The following is a 21653-nucleotide window of genomic DNA, read 5'->3' on the forward strand; positions in this document are numbered from 1 at the left end:
GGAGAGAATTCAAGGGTATGAGAAACCTGTTGACAAGAAATGTCCACAGTAGGTGCCAGGGGAGAGGGTGCCCTAATTGAGTGTATCTGCCACAACCAGGCCCTTGGACTCTGGGCCTCCACCTGGACCCGCCATGGATGTCCCTCCAAGTCCACCACCATATATTCAGTTGGGCCAGCCACTGTGGAGTTAAGTCCCTACCTACTGAGCCCCAGTGCCCCTCTCTGTCCTGGCTGCCCCTTGAAGGATATACAGGAAGAGGCACCTGCCCGAAAGACCCTCTGAGCCACACCTAGGTGGGACCCAGTGTTTCACCAGGAGGAGGCAGGAAGGCCCTAAGCCCTGTCACAGCTCCAGGTCCACCTCTAAGCGGGGACTTTGCTAGTGGCCCCATCAGGCACCCCCATCCCTTGCTGCACCAGCCCAGGGCTTCCTGCCAATTCTCAATCCCCTTCACTCCAGTTTGAATCTCTGGGACTTCATTAGACCAATGACCTCAGCAACCTGAGCATAAGGGCTACGAGAGCCATGGGGGAGGCTGGGGCCTCTACTGTGACTCCCAGAGGCTATGTGGGCCCCTGGGCTTCTGGGATTCAGCCTAACCCTGAGCTTATAGATACCCCAGGGCAACCCCTTCCCCAGTGCATACAGGGAGAGCTGTGGCCCAGGGAGGGGCAACATCCTCCTCAAGGTCACACAGCAAGGTAATAAGTTAATTTGTGGCATAAAGTGGAACACAGGGTTTGCCTGAGCACTCAGCTCTAAGGGGGTCTGGTGCCTATTCCATCCCAACCCCCTGACCCCAGTCCATGCCCCAGTGCTGCCCGCCCAGCCCCCACTGGCCTCCCAGCTCCTGGTCTCCGTTTTTCTTGCTAATTAGAGGTCTCAGCAATGACTCCGCTGTCCCAGCCATTTTAGAGCCGTCATTAATTTCAAGTGCCTTCAGAAATAATCATCATCGTAAAAATCCTGTGAGCCGCTGGGCTGCATGCAGGCAGGGCCAGCCCAGAGCAGGCATGCAGGCAGGCCTGTGTGTGCCACCCTCTGTCCTGTGCCCCAAGGGACCCCGTCTCTACCAGGGCCCTGCCTCCTGCAACCTCAGCCTCCCAGAGTGAGAGGAGAACAGGGCCTGGGATCCCACATCAGGCACACAGAGCTTCAAGGTCCTGCTCTACCTCTTAGGCATACATAAACTTGAGCAAGTCACCAGCGCTCTCCCTGAGCTTCAGTTTATCTGTATGGTGGGGACAGCAAAACCAATCCTGCAGCAAGATGAAGAATGTCAAGCACAGCTCACAGCCAGACTCAGAAGAGGCTGAGTAAGTGTTAAAGGGCTGGTCCCTTCCTCCAGAGTCCCCTGGCAGTCCCGTTCCAGCCTCTGATTTGCTGCAGGCATTCAGGCTCCTTGCAGCCATCCGCCCCTGCTTTATTGGGACTTGTGAGTTGTCACCTGAAACTGTGATGTGCCAATCCATGAGACACGCAGTCTCAGACCTGCTCTTGGGAACTCCAAATCTGAGGACAGAGAGGGAGGAGAAGAGGACCTTGTCTCTAAAGCCACTTCATCTGGGGAGGGGAGGCAGGAATAGAGACAGTCTTGGTTTGATCTTGAAGAATGGACAGAAACCAGGAAGGAGGCATGCCCAGACAGTGGACCAAGGAGAAAACTTGGCAGCGGGGCTGACACTCCTCCTCTGTAGCTCTGGATAGGATCTCCTAGATGTGTCAAAGAAGTCTTCAACTGAGCCTTCCTGACTCTACGCTGTCCAGGGCCCTGGGCCACCTGAGAGTGCTCTCCAGGCAGGATGGAGAAACGCCTTTTGGGAAGCTCAGGAGGAGGCATTTGATTGGGGGGTTCCCATAAGTAACACGGAGGTCAGGGCCCAGGTTCCAGCTAAGCCTTTCAAAGGGCATCTCCTCAAAAGTTCTCACCCCAAAGCCTCCCAGTCCCCATTATTCCTCCTGTCGGTGGATACCTGAGAGGCTCGTTTCTTTTGGAGACAGGTTAGAGGCTGTTGAGATGGAGGACTAGGACTGTGGGGTAGTTCCTCGCAGACACAGCTCTGCGTCATCCCTGCAGCCTCCAAGACGCAAAGAGATCATTGTGGGCGCCCAAAGACCCCACCCTGGGACACCAACTTCCTCAGCCAGCATCTGGGTCTGGGGGCGGGGGCGACGAGCTCTCCCCCATTTCTCCGCCGAGATCACTGAGGCAGGGAGCAGGTGAGTCGGGGGCGGAGATCTGCTGTGGCCGCGCCTTGCCTGCGTCAGTCGCCGCACCAGGAATAGCCCCCGCCCCCGCCCCCGCCCCGCAGCGGGTCTGGCGGAGCCTTTACGCAGGAGCTAGGGAGCGTCTATTCCTGTCGGGCTGGTGGGAGGAGGAGGCGCGGGAGGGCGGGAGCTCACCGGTAACTCACAAACAGCCAGGGTGGAGAAGCTGGAGCCCGGGAAGGGGGTCGGGGGGAGCGGTGTTGATGGGCCAGGGAGCCACCTTCGCTGGACTCTGGAAGGGAGGGGGACTCCTGTGCCCGCCTCTCTATCTCCTCTCCCACCTGTAAGTCCCTCTGCCAAGCCTGCCTCCTACTGGTTTACTCAGCCCTGGTAGGCGATTCAAATTCCCTTCCCAGCCCTTAGAAGCTGTGTGACCATGGGCAAGTCACCTAACATCCCTGAGCCTTGGATTCCTTCTCTCTGTCACAAGGAACAATAGCGCCTCTTCCCAAGGTTTCTGGAAGATGAATGTCATGACCCAGCGTGGACACCTGCTGGGAAGGGGCTCTAGCTAGGCTTGGGATGAGGATGGACATAGACATAGAAGAAAAGAGAGTTCATCAGGCCGGACTGTCCAGAGCAGTGGTGTGGCAGTGAGACTGAGAGGTACGCAGAAGCGGTTTAGCTGGAACAGGTCTGTGCAACTCTTTGGGGTGTGTGTGAGGCTAATTGTGGAAAGCAAGACAGTGCTAGGGGGGTGTGGTGGGGAGTGACCTCTCCTTGCCAATCAGGCATCTCTGCATCTCTGCAGATGTCAGACAAGCTTCTTGGGAGAAGGGTGAGGCACTGGGAGCAGGGTCTGGGGGTCGGCCCCAGAAACTGACAGGCCTTGGGCTAGTCTCCCTCCCAGCCTCGGCTTCTTCTCTGCCTACAGGAGTCCCTACCCCTGTGGATTCAAGGTATCAGGAGCACTAATGTGCTAATGGGGACAGCAGTAATGTGCTAAAAGAGAAGGGGCCACTGTGCCTGGCGGTGACTGCATTGATGATGATTCTAATAAAACTGGTTGGTATTAAAGGGCACCTGGCTTCAAGTAGATGGAGGGGGTGTATAGTGGAAAGAGGTGAGTCCCAAAGAGTCCCAAAGCCTACTCTTCAGGCTTTGCCAAGACATCCTGCCTGCCTAGTCTCTTTATCTGTGCATCAAGGAGGATTTGGATCTCTAAGGAGAGGTCTCATTCCTTGGGAGCTAGCTCAAGCCTAGGCCAGGATTCTCCCTCCCTGCAAGACCTTTGGGGAGCCAGGTGGGAACGGCCAGGTCCAGACTGAGGCTCTGCACTGCCCTCTGCTGGTCACTGGGTGCAGTGCCCCCTGGCCACAACCGGTCAGAGAAGCCTGCTGCCCTCTGCTGGACAGGAATCCAGGCAGGGCGGACCCCCGCCGCAAATGCGGAAGCAAGACCAGGCTTCGGGTTAGAACCGCGGAGCCGGCGCGGCTTCCTCAGTGTCCTTTGGCGCTTTTGGTTCCGCCGGCTTCGTCCCAAGACAGCTAGGATGTGGCCTCTCTAGGGTTTCGCGGACATTTCGAGAAAAGCAGGACAGAAGCTCTGAGTCTGACCCCTCTCATGCCGCCCTCCAAACAACCCTGGCCAGGTGGGGAGCGCTGCCTGTTCACGTGTGTGTGTTCGTCCACACGGCAGTGTGCGGTCGTACCAGTTGACACGTGTGATCACTGGTGCTCATATGCACACGCATGTGGCCAGACCCAATCACACGCGAACGGGTGCACACATCCAGGGAGAACCGCAGGCCCGATTCTCCTGGGCCGGGCTGACCCGGGACTCGCGGGGAGCCAGGAACCCAGAGGGCCGCTGCTTTGTGCAAGACCAGAGCGCGGGGGCGCCGGTTCCGACGCGAGGCTGGCGCGCCCCTCCACGGCGCCCCCCTTGCCAGTTTCATTGCCCCATCGGTGCAGGGCCGTGGTTGGGGCGCTCCTCGCTCTCCGCCCTCTTCGCCAAAAGGAGACCTCACCGCCCGCCCCCCCTTGGTTTTGCGGCCGCGCCTTCTCCTCCCCCGCCCAGCTCCCGCCGCTCGCTCCCTCCCTCCCTCCGTCCCTCCTCCCTCCCCGGCTCGCTGCTCGCTCCTTGCGCTCCCTCCCCGCGCCGCGGCAGAGCGCGGAGCCCGAGCGGGAGCCCGGGCGGGAGCCGGCGCGGGAGCCGGAGCGGGCGGCGGACGACAGCACGGGCGGCAGCAGCGGCCAGTCCCGGAGCGCGCGGAGTCCCCACCCGCGCCGCTCCGGCCCCTCTCCCGACGCGGGGCTCCGAGCAGCATGCGTGTCCGCTGCCCGCCGGCCCCAGCCCTAGCCCTGGCCCCGGCCCTGCGGCGGAGCGCGCCCGGCCTCGACCCCGGCCCCAGCGGCAGAGGCGGCGGCGGCGGCTCCAGGCCGGCCGGGGGGGCAGAACCAGGCTCGTGGAGCCCGCGTCGCACGTCCTGAGCGCGTCCGCCCCTCCGCCCGCCGGGGCCGCGGCCTCCGCCTTCCCACTTCTGGGCCCCCGGTCCGGGTCCGGCTTGGCTCCCACCCGCGTAGGGTGGACATACTGACCGCCAGCCCCGCGAGGGCGCGTGGACGGCCGGGCGGAGGTGTCGGAAGAGGAGGAGGAGACGGAGGAGGGGGCTGGGCAGGGGCTGGGGCCGGGCCGGCGGGAGAGACATGCGATTGGTGACCGAGCCGAGCGGACGGACGGCGCGCCCGAGATGCAGGTGAGCCCCGCTGCCGCTGCCGTGGTGAGCCAAGAGCGGTCAGCCCGCGGCGAGTGCCCCTGGGGGCCGCCAGCGGCCCAGGCTTCTACCTCCTGGGGATGCAGGACACTCTAGTGTCCACCCAGACCTCCTTTGGGAGGGTCACAGGCCTGATCCCCTCCTAAGCCTCAGAAATAATTCCTCCTTTCTTATTTCTGCCACCCTAACATTTCCAGATTGGTAAACTGGGATCCGGGAGCTGTGAAGGGTCCCCTACCAGCATCCCATTCCTGCTTTGGTGTCCACCCCATTCCTCCCATTCTGAACATTGGTCATGCAAAGGAGAAGCCCCTGTCTCCGTGAACCCCAGATCCCCCCAGGCAGTCCTCTCTTTCCCTAGGCACTCCCAAGCCAGTGGACACAGGTCAGGGACTGGGGTTCTCCTCAGGCTCCAGCCTGGATGGCGGCTCCCTCCCCACAGGAGCTTCCGCCCCTTTCCAGCTTCAGCCCTGGGAAAGAGAAATGAGGAGGGGGCAGAGTAAAGAGGAGAGGGAGTGGGCAGAGGAGAACCCAGGAACCCTTTAGGGGCCTCCCCTTTGTCTGCCTTCAGCCGGGCTTCTCACCTCCTCCTGTCCCACTTTTCCTTCTGAGGCAGAGGGTGGGAGGTGGGAACCAGCTGTGAAGAGGGAGGTGAGGAAGGAGCCTCCTGCTCCCCCACCACACAACCTCTTTGGGTGGGCTATGGTGCTTTCTGCCCTCCAAGGCAGCCCCAGGAGACTTCTCTCTCTAGGTGGATCCCACTTTAAGGAGGAGGGGTGGGGCCAGGCCAGTGGACAGTTCCCTCTGGGCTTTTGGTGGGGTACCAGTCCAGCTTTCTTGTGCCTGCACCTCCCCTTTGTTCTCAGAGGTCCTGGGGTCTGGGTGGGGGAGAAGGGTCATGTGGGAGGATGGAAACAGCTCTGCCCTGTTGGGTGGGAGTGCCCGAGGCCCTGAGATGGAGGCAGTACCATCTGGGATAGCCCCTTCCTGCCAACCTTCCCTCGGTCCTCCTCTGCTTGGCTTGGGTAGCCAAAGGGCACCCAGCCCAGCCTGGCCCCTGGTTCTCTGCTCAGCCCTGCTAGCCATTATGCCAAAGGCTTCACCACTGGGGCCTCCCTTGCCCAGGGAACCTGGGGCATCCAGCAGGTAGGGAGCCTGGGGCTTCCCCAGATCCAGTGAGGAGCGCTGGTAAGGAAAGAGAGAGTCCACTGCTCTTGGGCTGTTTGTCCTTGTGTGGCCTGGGAGGGGCTCAGAGTCCTCTCACCACTGGGAAGGTGGTAGCCTTTGGTCTGCTGGGACAGCATAACTGTCCCTGTTTTCTACCCATGGCTGGAGAAAAGGGGGTGGCAAGAGGGAAGAGGCCGAGAACTCCTTGAGCTCAGAAACCGGGCCAGGCAGCACCTAGCTGCCTCCTGGAGGCCGTTTAGCAGAGGTGAGACAGCCCCCCCCCAGGGGTCTTGTCTCTGCCCCCTGCCATCAGAAGTGTGTGATGGCCCTGGCTGGGTTCTGGTCCTGGTCCTGGGTGGTGTTCTGTTAAGGCTTCAGTGCTCCCCAGGCCTGGAGTTAGGGTGGGTCCCAAACCTGAGGGACGAGCTTTTATGGATGGATGGGTGTGTGCTGCAGACCAAGGTTCAATGACCTGGGGAGAGTGGGGTGGGGGGTTGAGTAGAGGAGGGGGGGTTGAGTAGGGGAGGGGGGGTGTGAGTAGGGGACGGGGGGGGGGGGAGGGGGTAACTAGAAGGAAGGTTGAGACACCACTTTATACCCTGCCATGAGCCTCTTTGATCCTAAGGGTCTTCTCCACCCACTTTTCCTATTCTGGATATTGTTTTTTAAAAAACGGAATTCTGGAGGGGCACTACCCTCCTCTTTCCAGAATGGGTTTCTGTTCAGCTTGAAGCTACCAGGGTAGCTCTGCTGGTGCTGCTCCTTGGGTTCCTTCGGAAGCAAAAGGCTGGAGCCATGTGGCTGGGATTGGAGGGGGGAGGGGGACATTCCTGTTGAGAAATGAGGCAGTTTGTGTGACTTGGGCAGGGTCCCACAGAGGCATGAGGTAGCTTGTCAAGCACAGTAAGGGAGTGGGGCTAGGAGGGACCAGGGAGGGGAGGCAGTAGGTGGTAGTGGTTTCAGGGTTGGGGCCTTGGTTTGCTGGCAGAGGTCTTTTGATCTAGCTGTTGTGTGTGTGGCTTACCCTCTGATTGCTCTCTGTTCTGTTCCCAGACATAAGTAGAGTTCCTCTACTTATGTCCCCATCCTCACCTGGTTTGGTCTAGCATCCCCACCCAAAAGGTCCTCCCTCTCCTTCTGACCCCTCCTCCAAGAAGCCTTCCCATCTGCTCAAAGTCACTGGTCCTCCTCACCCAGGCACCCACAGCTTGGAACCTCACTGCTTCACACCTAGTATTGTACCGTCTCATTCATTCCTGCGTTTATTCTGCACCTTCTGTCAGAGCTGCCTGCTTGGGTCTGGGCTAGGCCTGCCCATGGTTCCCATGGATTGCCTTGAACAACCTGTTCAAGTCTAGTACTCATCCCTCTGGCTCCCCTGCCTGGCCCCTGGGATGGGGCAGACCTTGGGAGGGAGCAGCTGTTAGTAGCTCTTCGTGGCAAAAACTACCTGGAGGGGCTACAGCGTCCTCAGCCTGCATGGATGGCCAGAGCTGAGTGTGGCATTGCTAAGGATGCTCCAGGCCGGAACTGGAGACCCGAGGCAGGGGATTCAGTGGCACGTGCAAGTTCTCAGAGAAGGGGGCTCTCCCTGGGGGCTGAGGTGATCTAGTTCTTAAGGAGGAGGGGAGACTGCCTGAGTAGCGGGCTTTGCAGAGACACAGGAAGCAGGGCTTCCAGGGTCAGGGAAGGTTCTCTGTGGAGAGAGTGTGAGAAGGAAGGGTCATTTCCAAATGGATCTGAGGCATTCTTGACATTGGCCTTTGTTTATGCATCAATTGAATGAATGAATATCTTGGAGTGCTGCAGGCCAGCAGAGCTGTGTGACAGCAATCTACTCCTGTGTTTTCAGTTTATTCAATGTCATTTCATAATGATGCTGTGAGGAGTATGGGCCCTGGAACCAGAAACCTGGATTCAAATCCTGCCTCTGCCACTGCCTAGCTCTGTGACTTTGAGCAACCTAATCTCTCTGAGTGTCGGTCTCCTTTTCCATAGAGTGAGGACAACAACAGCAATATCTACCACCTATGAAGGGATTGACAGTTAAATGTGCTCATATATGCAAAACAATTTAAGAACGGAATCCAGTACACACAATCACTTACTGAATGCTAGCTACTCAGAGTTGGTAACAGTAAGATGCTCTCCATCTTAGCCTTGTAGGTGATACAGAGGTTTGATTTGATAGCTAAGAAAACAGAGAGGTGGTGTGACTTGCCTCAGATCCCCAGTCAACAAGCCTGGAGCTCACTCTAGAATGCTTCCTGGCCTCTGGGCCAAGGCTCTTGCTCACTGGTTCAGGCCTCACCTGTTAACTAATCAATCCACACATTTTTTTTAACCTTTAACTAATTATTGATTTATTTATTTATGTATTTTTGTGGTGCTGAGAATTGAACCCAGTGCCTCTCACATGCTAGGCAAGCGCTATATCACTGAGCCACAGCGCCAGCCCTCAATCCACGTATTTAGTGTTAGTACTAGTAATAGTAGTAATCATGGTATAATGAACACCTCAACCTGCTCTCCAAATCGAACACTGGCATCTTTTTTTTTAAAATATTTTTTTAGTTGTTGATGGACCTTTTTTTATTTATTTATATGCAGTGCTGAGAATCGAATCCAATGCCTCACACATGCCAGGCAAGTGCTCTACCACTGAGCCCCAGCCCCAGCCCAAACACTGGCATCTTGATATTGATGTCCATCTCCTGGGCTTCTCCACACCCCATCCATTGGTCCCTTTTTCTGAGGCAACTGCCACCCTAAATAATGCACTTGACATTCTCCTGCCTCTTGGAAATCATATATGTGGGGCTGGGGTTGCAGCTCCGTGCTAGAACCCTGCCAGGCATGCAGAAAGCCCTGGGTTCCATTTCTAGCACTGCAAAATAAAATTAAAAATGAAAACATTTTTATAAAATAAAATCATACATTTAAATGTATATAGATTTGTTCCAGCTATGTGCGGTCCTTTGGAATTTGCTTTTTTTTCTTCATCATCTTCTTAAGCTTCACCTGTATTGTTGCAAATAATAGTAGTTGTAGTTCATTCATCTTCACTGATGTATCAAGCTCTGTCATAATTGAGTGTATTTCTTTTCCTCCTGTTGATGGGTATTTGGGTTGGTTTCCCTTTTTGGTGCTTACAAACAATATCACCACAAACCTTCTTGTCCCATCTCCCAGGGCAATATTAGTACTAGTAATAGTAACAGTAGTAATCATGGTATAATGAACACCAGGACCTGCTCTCCAACTCGCTAGGAGCAGAATTGCCAGGTCATAGGGCATGTTCATGTTTGGCTTTCCTAGGAAATGTGCCAAAGTATCTTCCGAATTGGTTGGACCAGTTTACATCTCCCCAGCAGGAGATGAGTGTTCCCACTGCCCCCCTTTCTTGCCGTCTTGGCTTTTACTGACTGACTGTAAAATGGTCTTTCATTATGGCCTTGATTTGCATTTCTGGGACTCAAGGCTTCTGGTGGAAGATGGGGGTTGAGATGGGCAGTAGCCAGTGTGCAGTGATGCTCACTAGGGGTCATCCCCTCTGAACCTCAGTTTTCCCAGTTGTAGAGATGCTGTCTGTATAGCCCCAAGTTCAGGGATGGACAGGAGCAGTCAGGGAGGACTCCCCAAGGAAATGGGAATGGTGGGGGGACAAAGAGGGCTTAAGTCCCTGCACATTGAAAGCAAAAGGAGAACAGCAAATTCTAAGAACCCTGTGGTGGCTCTGTGTCCACCCCAGGATGAAAAGGGGTGTTCCCGGCTTGCTGGGGGGAGGGAGCCTGTGCTTCATTCTATGAACAGGCCCCCTTCTTCCACAGCCCTCTGAAAACCCAGTCTCTCTACAGCCTGGCACCTGGCACGGGGCCTGGCATTGGTGAGTGCTTAACAAGGGTTTGGTGACCCAGGGAATGAATGCTGGAGGCAACACAAATGTGTTAGTTCCTCCTTCACTCTCGCCTCCTTGGGGAGTCCCCTCTGACTGCTCTGCCCATGGAGTGAGCAAGGGGTGGCTGAGCAAGGTGACTCCTGGGCATTCAAGGGTCCCCAGTCACAAGACCAAAAGCCCCCTGGCCATCCAGAGGAGCTGAGAGCCATGCTGGCAGGCTCATTTGGAGTGGCTCCCTCTGCCAGCCTGGTGCACCAACAATTGAATCCACGCTGCCTTCTCCGCCTGGGCCTGGGCCCCTGGAGCTGGTGAGAGACGAGCGCCAGGGCTGGCGGAATAATTATGCCTATTTCATGTGACACCCAAATTGATTGCCGCCAGGGTGACATTACCAGGGCATTGTTCCTCATCTCCAACCTCTTATTACATGTTATTAGGGTGTGTGGTGTGTGTGTGTTTTTCTATTTTTTTCCCATTTCGGGGAATCAATCTCTCCCTGCCACCTCCTCTGCCTCCCTCTGCAGAGACCAGCTCTGGGCCCTGAGAGGAGGCAGGACCTGGCCAGCAAGCTCTGCCTAGGCTTTGCAGGGCTGCTCCTGCCCACAGGGGTCATCTCAAATCCCTTTACTTGGGGGCAAGAGGGGGCATCTCAGAGTCAAGAGGGGCTGCTGAGGTATCATCCTGCAGTGTTCTTGGTCCATGTCTCTGCTTGCATGCTGCTTGCGATGGGCTGCTCACTTCTAAGGTAGGTCTTCCTTCCTACGCCGTCTAGTCTTCCATCTGATTCCTCACACTGAGCAGAATGGGCCTCCTGGGTGGCTCCACCCATGGGTCTTGGCTGTGCTCTCTGGGCCTGTAGTGGACACCTGGCACCTTTGGCCTCAGTGAGCCTCTTGGAAATTTGCAGAGGTGCCAGCTCCTCCCACCAAGTCTGAGCTTCTCTTAAATGGGGCAAGTGGGTGATCACATCAGTTGTGCCTGAGCAGGGCACAGCACCTCTGTGTGTGTGACCAGAGGTCTCATCACCTCCTTGACACAGTTCAGTTTACCCACATGGAAGAATGGGCAGAGAGATGGCCAGGATTCAATTGAACAGAGAGGATTTTGAACAGCCAGTGCCACAGTGGCAAAGTTATTATTGATAGTTTGCCAATTCATGTTGTAAATAACTTGTTGGACCTTGGTTTATGATGTATTAGGCGGTAGTTTTTGAATCTTTTTCCCCTTTTGAAGAGAAATTAACCCAAATCACTGCCCAGCCCTGACCTAGCCCCACCTTGGGTCAAGAGGCCATGTGATCCTTGTGCGATGTTAAGGAGAGAATGGCTGCAGTTGGGAGACTGGGGTTCTTCCTAGGCCTCAGCCCTGAGGTTCTTCCCAAACCCATGCTATGGGACTTGGGCAAGTCCCTCATGCTCTTGGGCCTATTTTCTTAACTGTGTGATGGTCTCTAAGGTCGTCATGCCTCTGGAGTCAGCCAAGCTCAGGAACTTGAGCAGGTGAACTAATGACTCAGAGCCTCAGTTTCCTCATCAGTAAAGTGGGGTTAATGTGGCAGGACTGGCCAGATCGTCCGGGAGACACTTGGTGTGTGTGCTTTCTGTAAATGTCTTCCCTTCCCTCTGCCTGAACTCCCCCTCTGAGGGCAGCATAAAGTGTACCCTCCCTTTCCAGAGGAGGAGTTTGTGGTCTCAAGGGCTGAAGTCACTTGCCCAAGATCATGGAGGTCATCAAACCCTTGACCTTGAATTAGAGAGAGGTTGTATTCAAGAGTGGTGGGTTCCGCCTGAGAGTAACTGCCTCCAGCCTATCCCAGCTCTGCCACTTATCACTGTGTGAACTTGGACAAGTTCTGTCTCCCCTCTGTGCCTCCGTTCTCTAGTCAATAAAATGGGACTCATAAAACCAGCCTCCTCGGGTTGTTGTCAAGATCAAACAGGCTCGTGCTTGGCACCTAGTCAGTGCTCTGTGTGAGTGTTCGTTTTACCAGGCACTGTAAGGAAGTGATGCTGAATGTAGACTCTGGAACCAAACTGTTTAGGTTCACATCATGCTATTCTGTGACCTTGAGCCAATTAGAACCTCTCTGTGCTTCTGTTTTTTCCACCTGCAAAATGGAGATAATGACAGCATCTACCTCACTGGGCTGGCATGGGGTAAGACCAAGGATTATAGGCAAGGTGCTTAGGATAGTGCTGGGCACACCAGAGGCCTCTAGAGGGGTTTCCCCAACCATGGTCTTCATAGTAAGTCTGTGGCTGATCCCAGATCCCATGCTAATCCCCCCACTTCCTGCAGCTCCCCCTGCCCGCCCTGGGTCTGTGAGACGATACCCTCCCCATTCCCAGCCCAAGGCCTTGGCTCTCCTAGGCAGGGCTGCGAGTTTCCAGGCCAGCCTGAGCTGTTCCCAGGGTGAGGAGCCCTGAGGGCTGGAGCATCTGGGAGGAGTGCCCAGGGGTCCCAGGAAAGTGTGAGGGAATGAATATATGAGCAGGAGTGTCCTGAGGAGTCACTGGCCTGGGCAGGAGATGGGGCCAAGGGCTTCAGGGGTGCCTTCTTGTCCCCAAGAGCCTGAGTTGGTGTCTTATAGACATAAGAAGGGAAATGTGGGGGCCTAGGACCTGGGTTTTCCTTGGGCCCCCTCAGGTCACCCCACATAAGACACTTGCCTACCTTTCCAGCTCTGGGACAGCACCCGTCCAGAGGATGCTGTCCACTGAGGCAGGCCCAGCACAGGGAGCCTGAGGAGGGGCTGGCAGGGCCATGAGCAGTCCAAGCCTCCCCAGGCCACGAGGCACATGTGCTGGACGGAGGCCTCAAGCCCAGTGCCCTTAGCTCCCCCAGAATCCTCCTCCTCAAGGCCCTGCCCCACCCCTGCTTCTCTCCACCAGGCTGGCCACTCCTGGAGGGCAGAGCCTATATATAGAAGCCTTTAAACACTAAGATGCTTTGACAATTAAAATTCATAATTTATCCCACAAATGGCCTGGGGCTGCGGGCTGGCCGGAAGGCTGACTTCTCCAGAAATGGGCTGTGCTCTGGTGGGGTGGGTGTGGGGAAGGTGGGGGCACTCCCCCCTCATGTGCAGGGGCCAGGTGCTTGCCCAGGAAGACGTGGGGAGTCCAGGGCAGCCAGGGTGCCGGGTAGCTGCTCAGGCCTCACTTGCCCAGGCAGGCAGGCAGCCATTCCAGGCCCAGTCAGCACCCTCCAGTAGACCATGGGCAGCCAAGAGACCAGGTGAGCACGTTGGGAGAAGATTGAGTTTCCAACTGCGCCTCAGAGATGGGGTTAGTGGCTCTGGGCCAGGAGAACCAGGGAGTGGGGTGAGGAGGGAGAGCAGCGCATGCGCACATGTACACAGACACACAGGCCACACACACTGGTGTTCCCCCCCCCCCACACACACACACACCTCAGGGGCTCAGTAACTCTTTGCCAGAACCAAGAGCAAGAGAAAAATAAAGAATTATACACGACAAAGGACATGACCTCAATTTTCTTCCAGGTTGATTTTTCTCTCCCCGTGGGGGGCAGCTGGAGGAGGAGGGGGAGCAGGGAGGGCCGGCCAAGGCAGGCAGGCCAGCCAGGGAGGGAAACAGAGAGCTGAGGCCGCCCAGCTCGGCTCTGTCAGCCTGGCTTTCTCCTGCAGGAGCTCTGCCTGGGCCCTGGACCCCTCTTCCCAGGGCCCCGTCCTGTCCTGCTATACCAGGAGGTGACCCTGCTGCCTCTCATACCCTAGCCCTGCTAGATTGCCTTGGCCCTGACTGAAATTCCCCATTAGCGCTCACACCTTGGCCATTATCAGCCCTTCACACCTCAGCAGGGATTAGCCTGGGGAAAGCCCAACTAAAGCCTGAAAAGGGATAGGATCAGGATTGGGAGTAGGAGAGAAGCCATTAAGAGTCTCTGGATGCTGACCAGGCCACAAGTCACCACGGCCAGAGCACCTTTGCTGGCCCTGTGCTGTCTGGACGCCACCCTCCCCTGCCTCTGGCGTGGGGATCTGAGCTGCCCAGACTGCTGGCCGCTCCTCCTCCTGGAGGCCTGCACGGAGCCTGGACTATAAGCTGGCAGACTGGTAGAGCCCTGCGCCCACTATTCTCATGGGCCACCCCACAGTCTCATGGGCAGTCGTGGGATGGGCTCTCTTTTTTTTTTTTTAATTTTTTAATATTTATTTTTAGTTCTCGGCGGACACAACATCTTTGTTGGTATGTGGTGCTGAGGATCGAACCCGGGCCGCACGCATGCCAGGCGAGCACGCTACCGCTTGAGCCATATCTCCAGCCCGGGATGGGCTCTCTTGACTGTTCCTTTGAGTGGGACAGGCCAGACCTAGGGGTGCTGAGCTGAACGAGGCCTAGCCCTGCGTGGCGTTCTCAATCTGGGGGCCCCAGAAGCACCACTGGAGGGGAGGAAACACATGGGCAGTGCCTGGCAGAGGGTGGCCTGAGACCTGGAGAGGACCTGGAGGTTGAGAAGAGCTCCTGGATGGGGAGGGGACCCTGAGCTGGGTCATGAAGGTATCACAGACCTCTAGCTTGGAGCGGCGGGAGGATGGGCCCAGGCTGGGGTGACTGTGGAGTGCTTTCTGGAAGGCCCTCACGCCATCCCCAACCGCTTGGTTCTGGCTGCCTCTGAGCAGATGTGTTTTCTTGTAATGGGCATTACCATGCCTTTAAATGATGGAGCCAGCCGCACCTAGAGCTGAACACAATGAAGGGACTGCTTTCTGGCCACTGGACTTGGGGAAGCAAGATGCCTGTGTGCCGCTGAGGACTGGCACCTTCCCTCAGCCCTGGGGCCTTAGCCTAACCCGGCCATGACATGCTGGCCCCTCCCTGGAGTGGCCTGCAAGATCCTGGAGAATCCCACTTCACACCGGGAGGCTCTGAGGACAGGCAGACCCACCAGGGATCAGAGGTCTGCCACTGCCCAGCTTTGTAGCCTTGGTCTGGGACAAGTGACTTCCCTCTCTGAAGTCTCAGTTTTCTCACCTGTAAAACAGGTGTTGCTGGAGAGTTTCTGAGACAGTGTGGGAAAAGCCCCAAACCCCGCCCATTGCTGGAGGTCTCCAAATGCTAGTCCCTCGCTTTTTCTGATTGGCAGGCGTTTGTGGGCCACCCGTCTGGCTGCTGTGAGGAGACACAATCCTGCCCGCCAGGGGCCTCCAGATGCTGGTTATGGAACAGGGTGGCTCCCTTTGAGGTTCCCCAAGCCCACCCATGGGTGACCTTCACCCCTTCTCCACCAGTCACCCTCTTATCCTGAGCCCTTGAGCAACAGCTGGAATGAGAGCCCCCAACCAACTTGGGGCCACCTTCACGGAGATTCTCCCAGCTCAGGTGACACTGCAGTGTGCAGCCTGGGCCCCTTTCCCCTGCTTGTCCAGTTGGAGGAAGTCCAGTTCCTGTTGCCAACTCCTTCAGGGACCCTGGAATCCAGCCACTCACTGTGCAATGGGGGAACTAGGCTAGAGAGTGCAGGCATTGCCTGAGGTCACACAGTGACCAGTGGCTGCAGAGAACTACTTGTGGCCTGTGTCAGGCACATGAAGGTGTGGGTGGTGACTAGAGCTTGTCCGTCCCCACTGTGGGGTCAGCTCAGAGCCCGGGTCTCACCCTCTGCAGGGCAGGTTGATGGCCCCACTTCTCTGCACCCTCCAATAACCCCCGGTCTGGGACCAGGGCTGCTGTAGACTCTGTGCCTCACGCCCTGGGCACAGCTGTCTCTGCTGCCCACCTGCCTGCCTTTGATGTTTATATTTTCTTTTTTATTTATTGGCCCAATTTTAAATTTTTGCCCTTGTGGAAAACCCTTCAGGGGGCAAGGATCCAAACCAAAGCACTGATTAAAATGCATAAAACACCTCTCTGCAGCAACGCAGGAGTGGCCAGCAGGACTGACCATGCCAGGAAGGCAAGAACCACACGTTGCCAGTCAGACACGATGGCCCCAGCATCTCTAGGTAACAGGGATGCCATGGAGGTGTGAGACCTGGGACTAGGCCCAGCGTGCTGCCATCTTGCTAGGCCACAAGAGCATAGTCAAGATCTCCAGGTCTCAGTTTCCACACCTGTAAAAGACAGAGGATGAGATGATTCAGAGGACGTGCCCACCAGGGCTGTCCTGTCCTGTGGAGCCTGGCCCACCACACTGAGCGTGTAACTGTCTAGCTTGTTGGTGGCAGCTAGACAGAGCGAGTCAAACCAGCTTTTCCATCAACACATTTAAATTCCCTGGGTATCAGCAGAGCAGGGTGGCTCATGCCTATAGTCCCAGCAACTCGGGAGGCTGAGGCAGGAGGATTGCAAGTTCAAGGCCAACTTAAGCAACTTAGTGAGACCCTGTCTAAATATTTAAAAGGGGAGGAGGGTACTGGGGATGTAGTTGAGTGGTTAAGTACCCCTGTGTTCAATCCTCGATACTGGGGGAAAAAAAATAAACCTAGGTATTATTGTTCCAGGGTCAGCCCCATTAGAGAGGCTTCTTTCTACCCCTGCAAAAACTCACTCATGCCTCTGTTTCAAAGAACACTCATCCTGGCCTGTTCTGTGCCTCACCTTGGGCACCTTTCCCTAGCAGGTGGGACAAATACACCAGTAATTATTCGGCCCAGTCTGAAACATACAGGAGAGGCACCGAGTGCTGAGGCCTCTCAGCAGTTTTCCCTCTTTGCCCAGGTCACTAGGAAGCTCCACGTTAGTCATACACAGGACTTTGAGGCATTCTTTCCTGGCTTCCTTTCTTTAGCTTTCATTTCTTTATCATTTTGTAGCATAACTTTTCATAACTGGAGCCAGTGGGCTCAAATCACTTTTGGAATGAGGAATGCTAGGCAGACTCGCACGGTGTCACTATCAAGAAGAGCGAGAACGCCGTGGGGGAGGTGATGGCTGATGGAGTGGGGCACGGAGGGTTTCTGGGAAGGGAGGGCCTTTAGAGTGGGAACGCAAAGACTGCTGGGATCGGGGGCTGGGACAGTTCTCCAAAAGGGGACAGCTTAAAGGTTGGAATATAGCACTGCTGGGAGAGTGGTGGGAAAGGAGGTTGACGGGCAGGTCAAGGTCAGGTGATAAAAATGGGGAATGCCGGGTGCATTCTGTATGAGGGACTTCCAGCATCTCAAGGGGGCCTGTGTCCTCACTGTCCCTCTCCTTCCTCAACCTCCTTCCCAGCAGCTCCCACACCACCCACCAGTTCAGCCCTGAGCTGGGTGCTAAAAGTCCTATTTACCTCTTGAGGTCCCCAGCCTCACACCTGCGCCAGTCCCAGCTGCTGGCCCAATTACTTATTGATCGCCTGTCAGGATGTTTGCTTTTCTGGTGGGTCATTGGAGCGTGTGTGACTGTGGAAAATGGCCTGGTGGGGGTGGGGTGGGGAGAAGCTGAACCACAGAAGAATCTGGCGAGAGAATGAAAGGACTGGGGGCGGGAGTTGGACAGAGCCCTTAGGGATAACAAAGCCTTCCAGATTCCATAACACGTCACTGACACAAAATCTTGAGTCCTCTCTGGTTAATCAGTCACTTAGTCAATCAACAACCAGGAACACCTGTCAATCCTGGAAGACCAGTGGAGCATTCCAGAGTGTGTTATATCATTGGAATGTGACAGACCCGAGCTCCTACCCCACATCTGCTCCCTCTGCTGGCTAGGTGTCCTGGGACAGCCACAGCATCTCTGAGCCTTAGTTGCCTTAACAGTTTTGACTAACAAGTATGGATGATCTGTGGCCTTGAAGTAGAGGCTGTATGAAGGTGGGGAGGTTTGGGAGGGGTGGAGGAAGGACTGAGCTGAGCCAGAGTGGGACACCCAACCGGGGCCTCCCCGGCATGCAGCGAGCCCTTTTCAGGGCCAGGAGTATAGGAAATAGACACAGCTGCAGAGTTTCAAGGGTGCTGGGGGCGGGTGGAGGAGCAGAGGTGGGTCCTTACCCACCAGCAACAGGAGATCTGCAGCTCTGTCTCCACAGACCGTCTGGTCCACCTGCTATCACTTGGAGGCAATGGCTCCTGGAGTGGGAACTAGGCCCCCCCAACACCCCTCAACCTGCTTGCCACTGTGGAGGTGGGAAGGGAGGGGCAGGCTGGGGCAGGAGGAGTCTGGGGGATTCTTCTGAAAATGGGATGGGAGAGTAATGAGGGGCTGTTCCCACACACCCCTAGCTTACTCCACCCGCAGCCTGTACTCGATCCCTGGCACTGTCTCTTGTCACCACGCCTAAGCGCCACGTTTCTTCGGGGCCCACATTTAGCAAACCTCACGCTCTTGCTGTGCAGTGTGGACCAGAGCCTCCAGGGCTGTCCCTCCTGGGCTGTGGGAACCCCGCTGCTTTTCTGCTTCTAGCAGCTACACAGAATCCTGGTGCTAGGGAGAGCTGACCAGAGCCCTGAGAGGCAGAAGCGGGTGAGGGGTCTTTGGAAGAGCACTCTCCCCATTGGGGGTCAAAGAAAGCTTCACAGAGCAGTGGGCCTCAATCAGGCCTTCCAGAGGGGATTTCAGTGGGCGGGGTGGGGGGGAGCAGTCCTCTGGGAGGACCATAGCGCCAAGGCCAGGATGCAGGAGAACGTGTTCCCTGGGCTGAGGAGCCGTAGCTGAGTCAGCATTGGGGCCCAGAGGAAGGGGAGTCTGGGAGATTCCGCAGGGTGGTCAGCTGGGATTTGCAGGGCTGGCTACTGGCTTCTCGATGGGGATGCCCAACCCTGACCCCGGAGCCCCATCAGGGAGCAGATCGGTGAGAATAAGAGGTACTTTTAGAAGTGTGCTGAGTGCCTAGGACTTGGGCTTAGGCGCAGTGCTGGTGGTGAGGGGAATAGTGTCTGCCCACCTTGCTCTCAGAGCCCAGCTGCCTCGGAAGCCCTCATCCAGCCTGCTGGGGGCCAGGCAGGCTCCTCCTCACTCCTCTCAGGGCTTTCCCCAGAAATCTCTACCCTTGAGCCACTTTGATCCCCTTTGTGAGCCCCAGGGAAGCTCAGCAGGGCTGACTTTATTCCTGATGGAGCAGGGGGGTTAAGGAGGTGGCACTGTCCCTTTCCTGAACCCACCTTATCCTCAGGATGCCCAGAGGGCTCTGGGCAGGGCAAGAGGCAAGGGGGAAGTAGGCTGGGCAGCAGGAGGCCCTCTAACCTGGGCATCTGGACCTCACTATGGGGTCCCAAGAGGTGTCCTGGGTTACTCTGCACCCTATCTATCTGCATCAGGGATACCCTGATGGGGCACAGAGGGCTCAGGGTGGGGGCTTACCAAATACTGGCTTCTCATTGCCACCTCTGTCCTGTGCTTGCTTCCGGCTACAGGTGAGCGAGAGGATGCTGGCGGGGGGCGTAAGGAGCATGCCCAGCCCCCTCCTGGCCTGCTGGCAGCCCATCCTCCTGCTGGTGCTGGGCTCGGTGCTGTCAGGCTCGGCCACAGGCTGCCCACCTCGCTGTGAGTGCTCGGCCCAGGACCGTGCTGTGCTCTGCCACCGCAAGCGCTTCGTGGCGGTGCCCGAGGGCATCCCCACGGAGACACGCCTGCTGGACCTGGGCAAGAACCGCATCAAGACCCTCAACCAGGACGAGTTTGCCAGCTTCCCGCACCTAGAGGAGCTGGAGCTCAATGAGAACATCGTGAGCGCCGTGGAGCCCGGCGCCTTCAACAACCTCTTCAACCTCCGGACGCTGGGGCTCCGCAGCAACCGCCTGAAGCTCATCCCCCTGGGCGTCTTCACAGGCCTCAGCAACCTGACCAAGCTGGACATCAGCGAGAACAAGATCGTCATCCTTCTGGACTACATGTTCCAGGACCTGTACAACCTCAAGTCGCTGGAGGTCGGCGACAACGACCTGGTCTACATCTCCCACCGCGCCTTCAGCGGCCTCAACAGCCTGGAGCAGCTGACACTGGAGAAATGCAATCTGACCTCCATCCCCACCGAGGCGCTGTCTCACCTGCACGGTCTCATCGTCCTGCGGCTGCGGCACCTCAACATCAACGCCATCCGGGACTACTCCTTCAAGAGGTTGTACCGGCTCAAGGTCCTGGAGATCTCCCATTGGCCCTATCTGGACACCATGACCCCCAACTGCCTCTACGGCCTCAACCTGACGTCCCTGTCCATCACACACTGCAATCTGACCGCCGTGCCCTACCTGGCCGTGCGCCACCTGGTCTATCTCCGTTTCCTCAACCTCTCCTACAACCCCATCGGCACCATAGAGGGCTCCATGTTGCATGAGCTGCTACGGCTGCAGGAGATCCAGCTGGTGGGCGGGCAGCTGGCTGTGGTGGAGCCCTATGCCTTCCGCGGCCTCAACTACCTGCGTGTGCTCAACGTCTCTGGCAACCAGCTGACCACCCTGGAGGAGTCCGCCTTCCACTCGGTGGGCAACCTGGAGACTCTCATCCTGGACTCCAACCCTCTGGCCTGCGACTGCCGGCTCCTGTGGGTGTTCCGGCGCCGCTGGCGGCTCAACTTCAACCGGCAGCAGCCCACGTGCGCCACACCCGAGTTCGTACAGGGCAAGGAGTTCAAGGACTTCCCGGATGTGCTCCTGCCCAACTACTTCACCTGCCGCCGCGCCCGCATCCGGGACCGCAAGGCCCAGCAGGTGTTTGTGGATGAGGGCCATACGGTGCAGTTCGTGTGCCGGGCGGATGGCGACCCGCCGCCCGCCATCCTCTGGCTCTCACCCCGCAAGCACCTGGTCTCGGCCAAGAGCAATGGGCGGCTCACGGTCTTCCCCGACGGCACGCTGGAGGTGCGCTACGCCCAGGTACAGGACAACGGCACGTACCTGTGCATCGCAGCCAACGCGGGTGGCAACGACTCCATGCCCGCCCACCTGCACGTACGCAGCTACTCGCCCGACTGGCCCCATCAGCCCAACAAGACGTTTGCCTTCATCTCCAACCAGCCGGGTGAGGGAGAGGCCAACAGCACCCGCGCCACCGTGCCTTTCCCCTTCGACATCAAGACCCTCATCATCGCCACCACCATGGGCTTTATCTCCTTCCTGGGCGTGGTCCTCTTCTGCCTGGTGCTGCTGTTCCTCTGGAGCCGGGGCAAGGGCAACACGAAGCACAACATCGAGATAGAGTACGTGCCCCGGAAGTCAGACGCGGGCATCAGCTCGGCCGACGCGCCCCGCAAGTTCAACATGAAGATGATATGAGGACAGGGCGGGGGGCAGGGACCCCCGGCGCGCCGGGCAGGGGAAGGGGCCTGGCCGCAGCTGCTCACTCCCCGGTCCTTCCCACCTCCTCCGTGCCCCTCCACACACTCTTTCTCCCTCCCACCCCCGCTGCCCCCCGCCAGCCCTCACTACCTGCCCTCTTTTTACCAGGACCTCAGAAGTCCAGGCCTGGGGACCCCACCTGCACAGGGGCTTGCATTGACAAACTGGAGTGAAGAGCCGACGAACGACAGGCAGCAGAGTCAATGATTCAATTTAAAAAAAAAAAAGTTACGAACTTCCTCTGTAACTTGGGTTTCAATAGTTATGGATTTTTATGAAAACTTGAAATAATAAAAAGAGAAAAAAACTATTTCCTATAGCTAGTCGGAATGCAAACTTTTGACGTCCTGATTGCTCCAGGGCCTTCTTCCAACTCAGTTTCT

The 21653-nt window shown here is 56.9% G+C and overlaps 1 protein-coding gene across 1 annotated transcript in view; it reads left to right on the forward strand.

The window, feature by feature from the left end:
- Positions 1–21356, forward strand: part of Lingo1 (leucine rich repeat and Ig domain containing 1) — a 70545-nt gene extending 49189 nt beyond the window's left edge. The window contains exon 3 of the mRNA XM_026387797.2: positions 19351–21356. Coding sequence (XP_026243582.1) covers positions 19363–21207 — 1845 coding nt within the window. The 5' untranslated portion in view covers positions 19351–19362 and the 3' untranslated portion in view covers positions 21208–21356. The remainder of the gene's footprint in view (positions 1–19350) is intronic.
- The last annotated feature ends 297 nt before the right edge of the window (positions 21357–21653 follow it).

The sequence above is a fragment of the Urocitellus parryii genome, chromosome 6, assembly GCF_045843805.1.
Source record: "Urocitellus parryii isolate mUroPar1 chromosome 6, mUroPar1.hap1, whole genome shotgun sequence".
Lineage (NCBI taxonomy): Eukaryota > Metazoa > Chordata > Mammalia > Rodentia > Sciuridae > Urocitellus > Urocitellus parryii.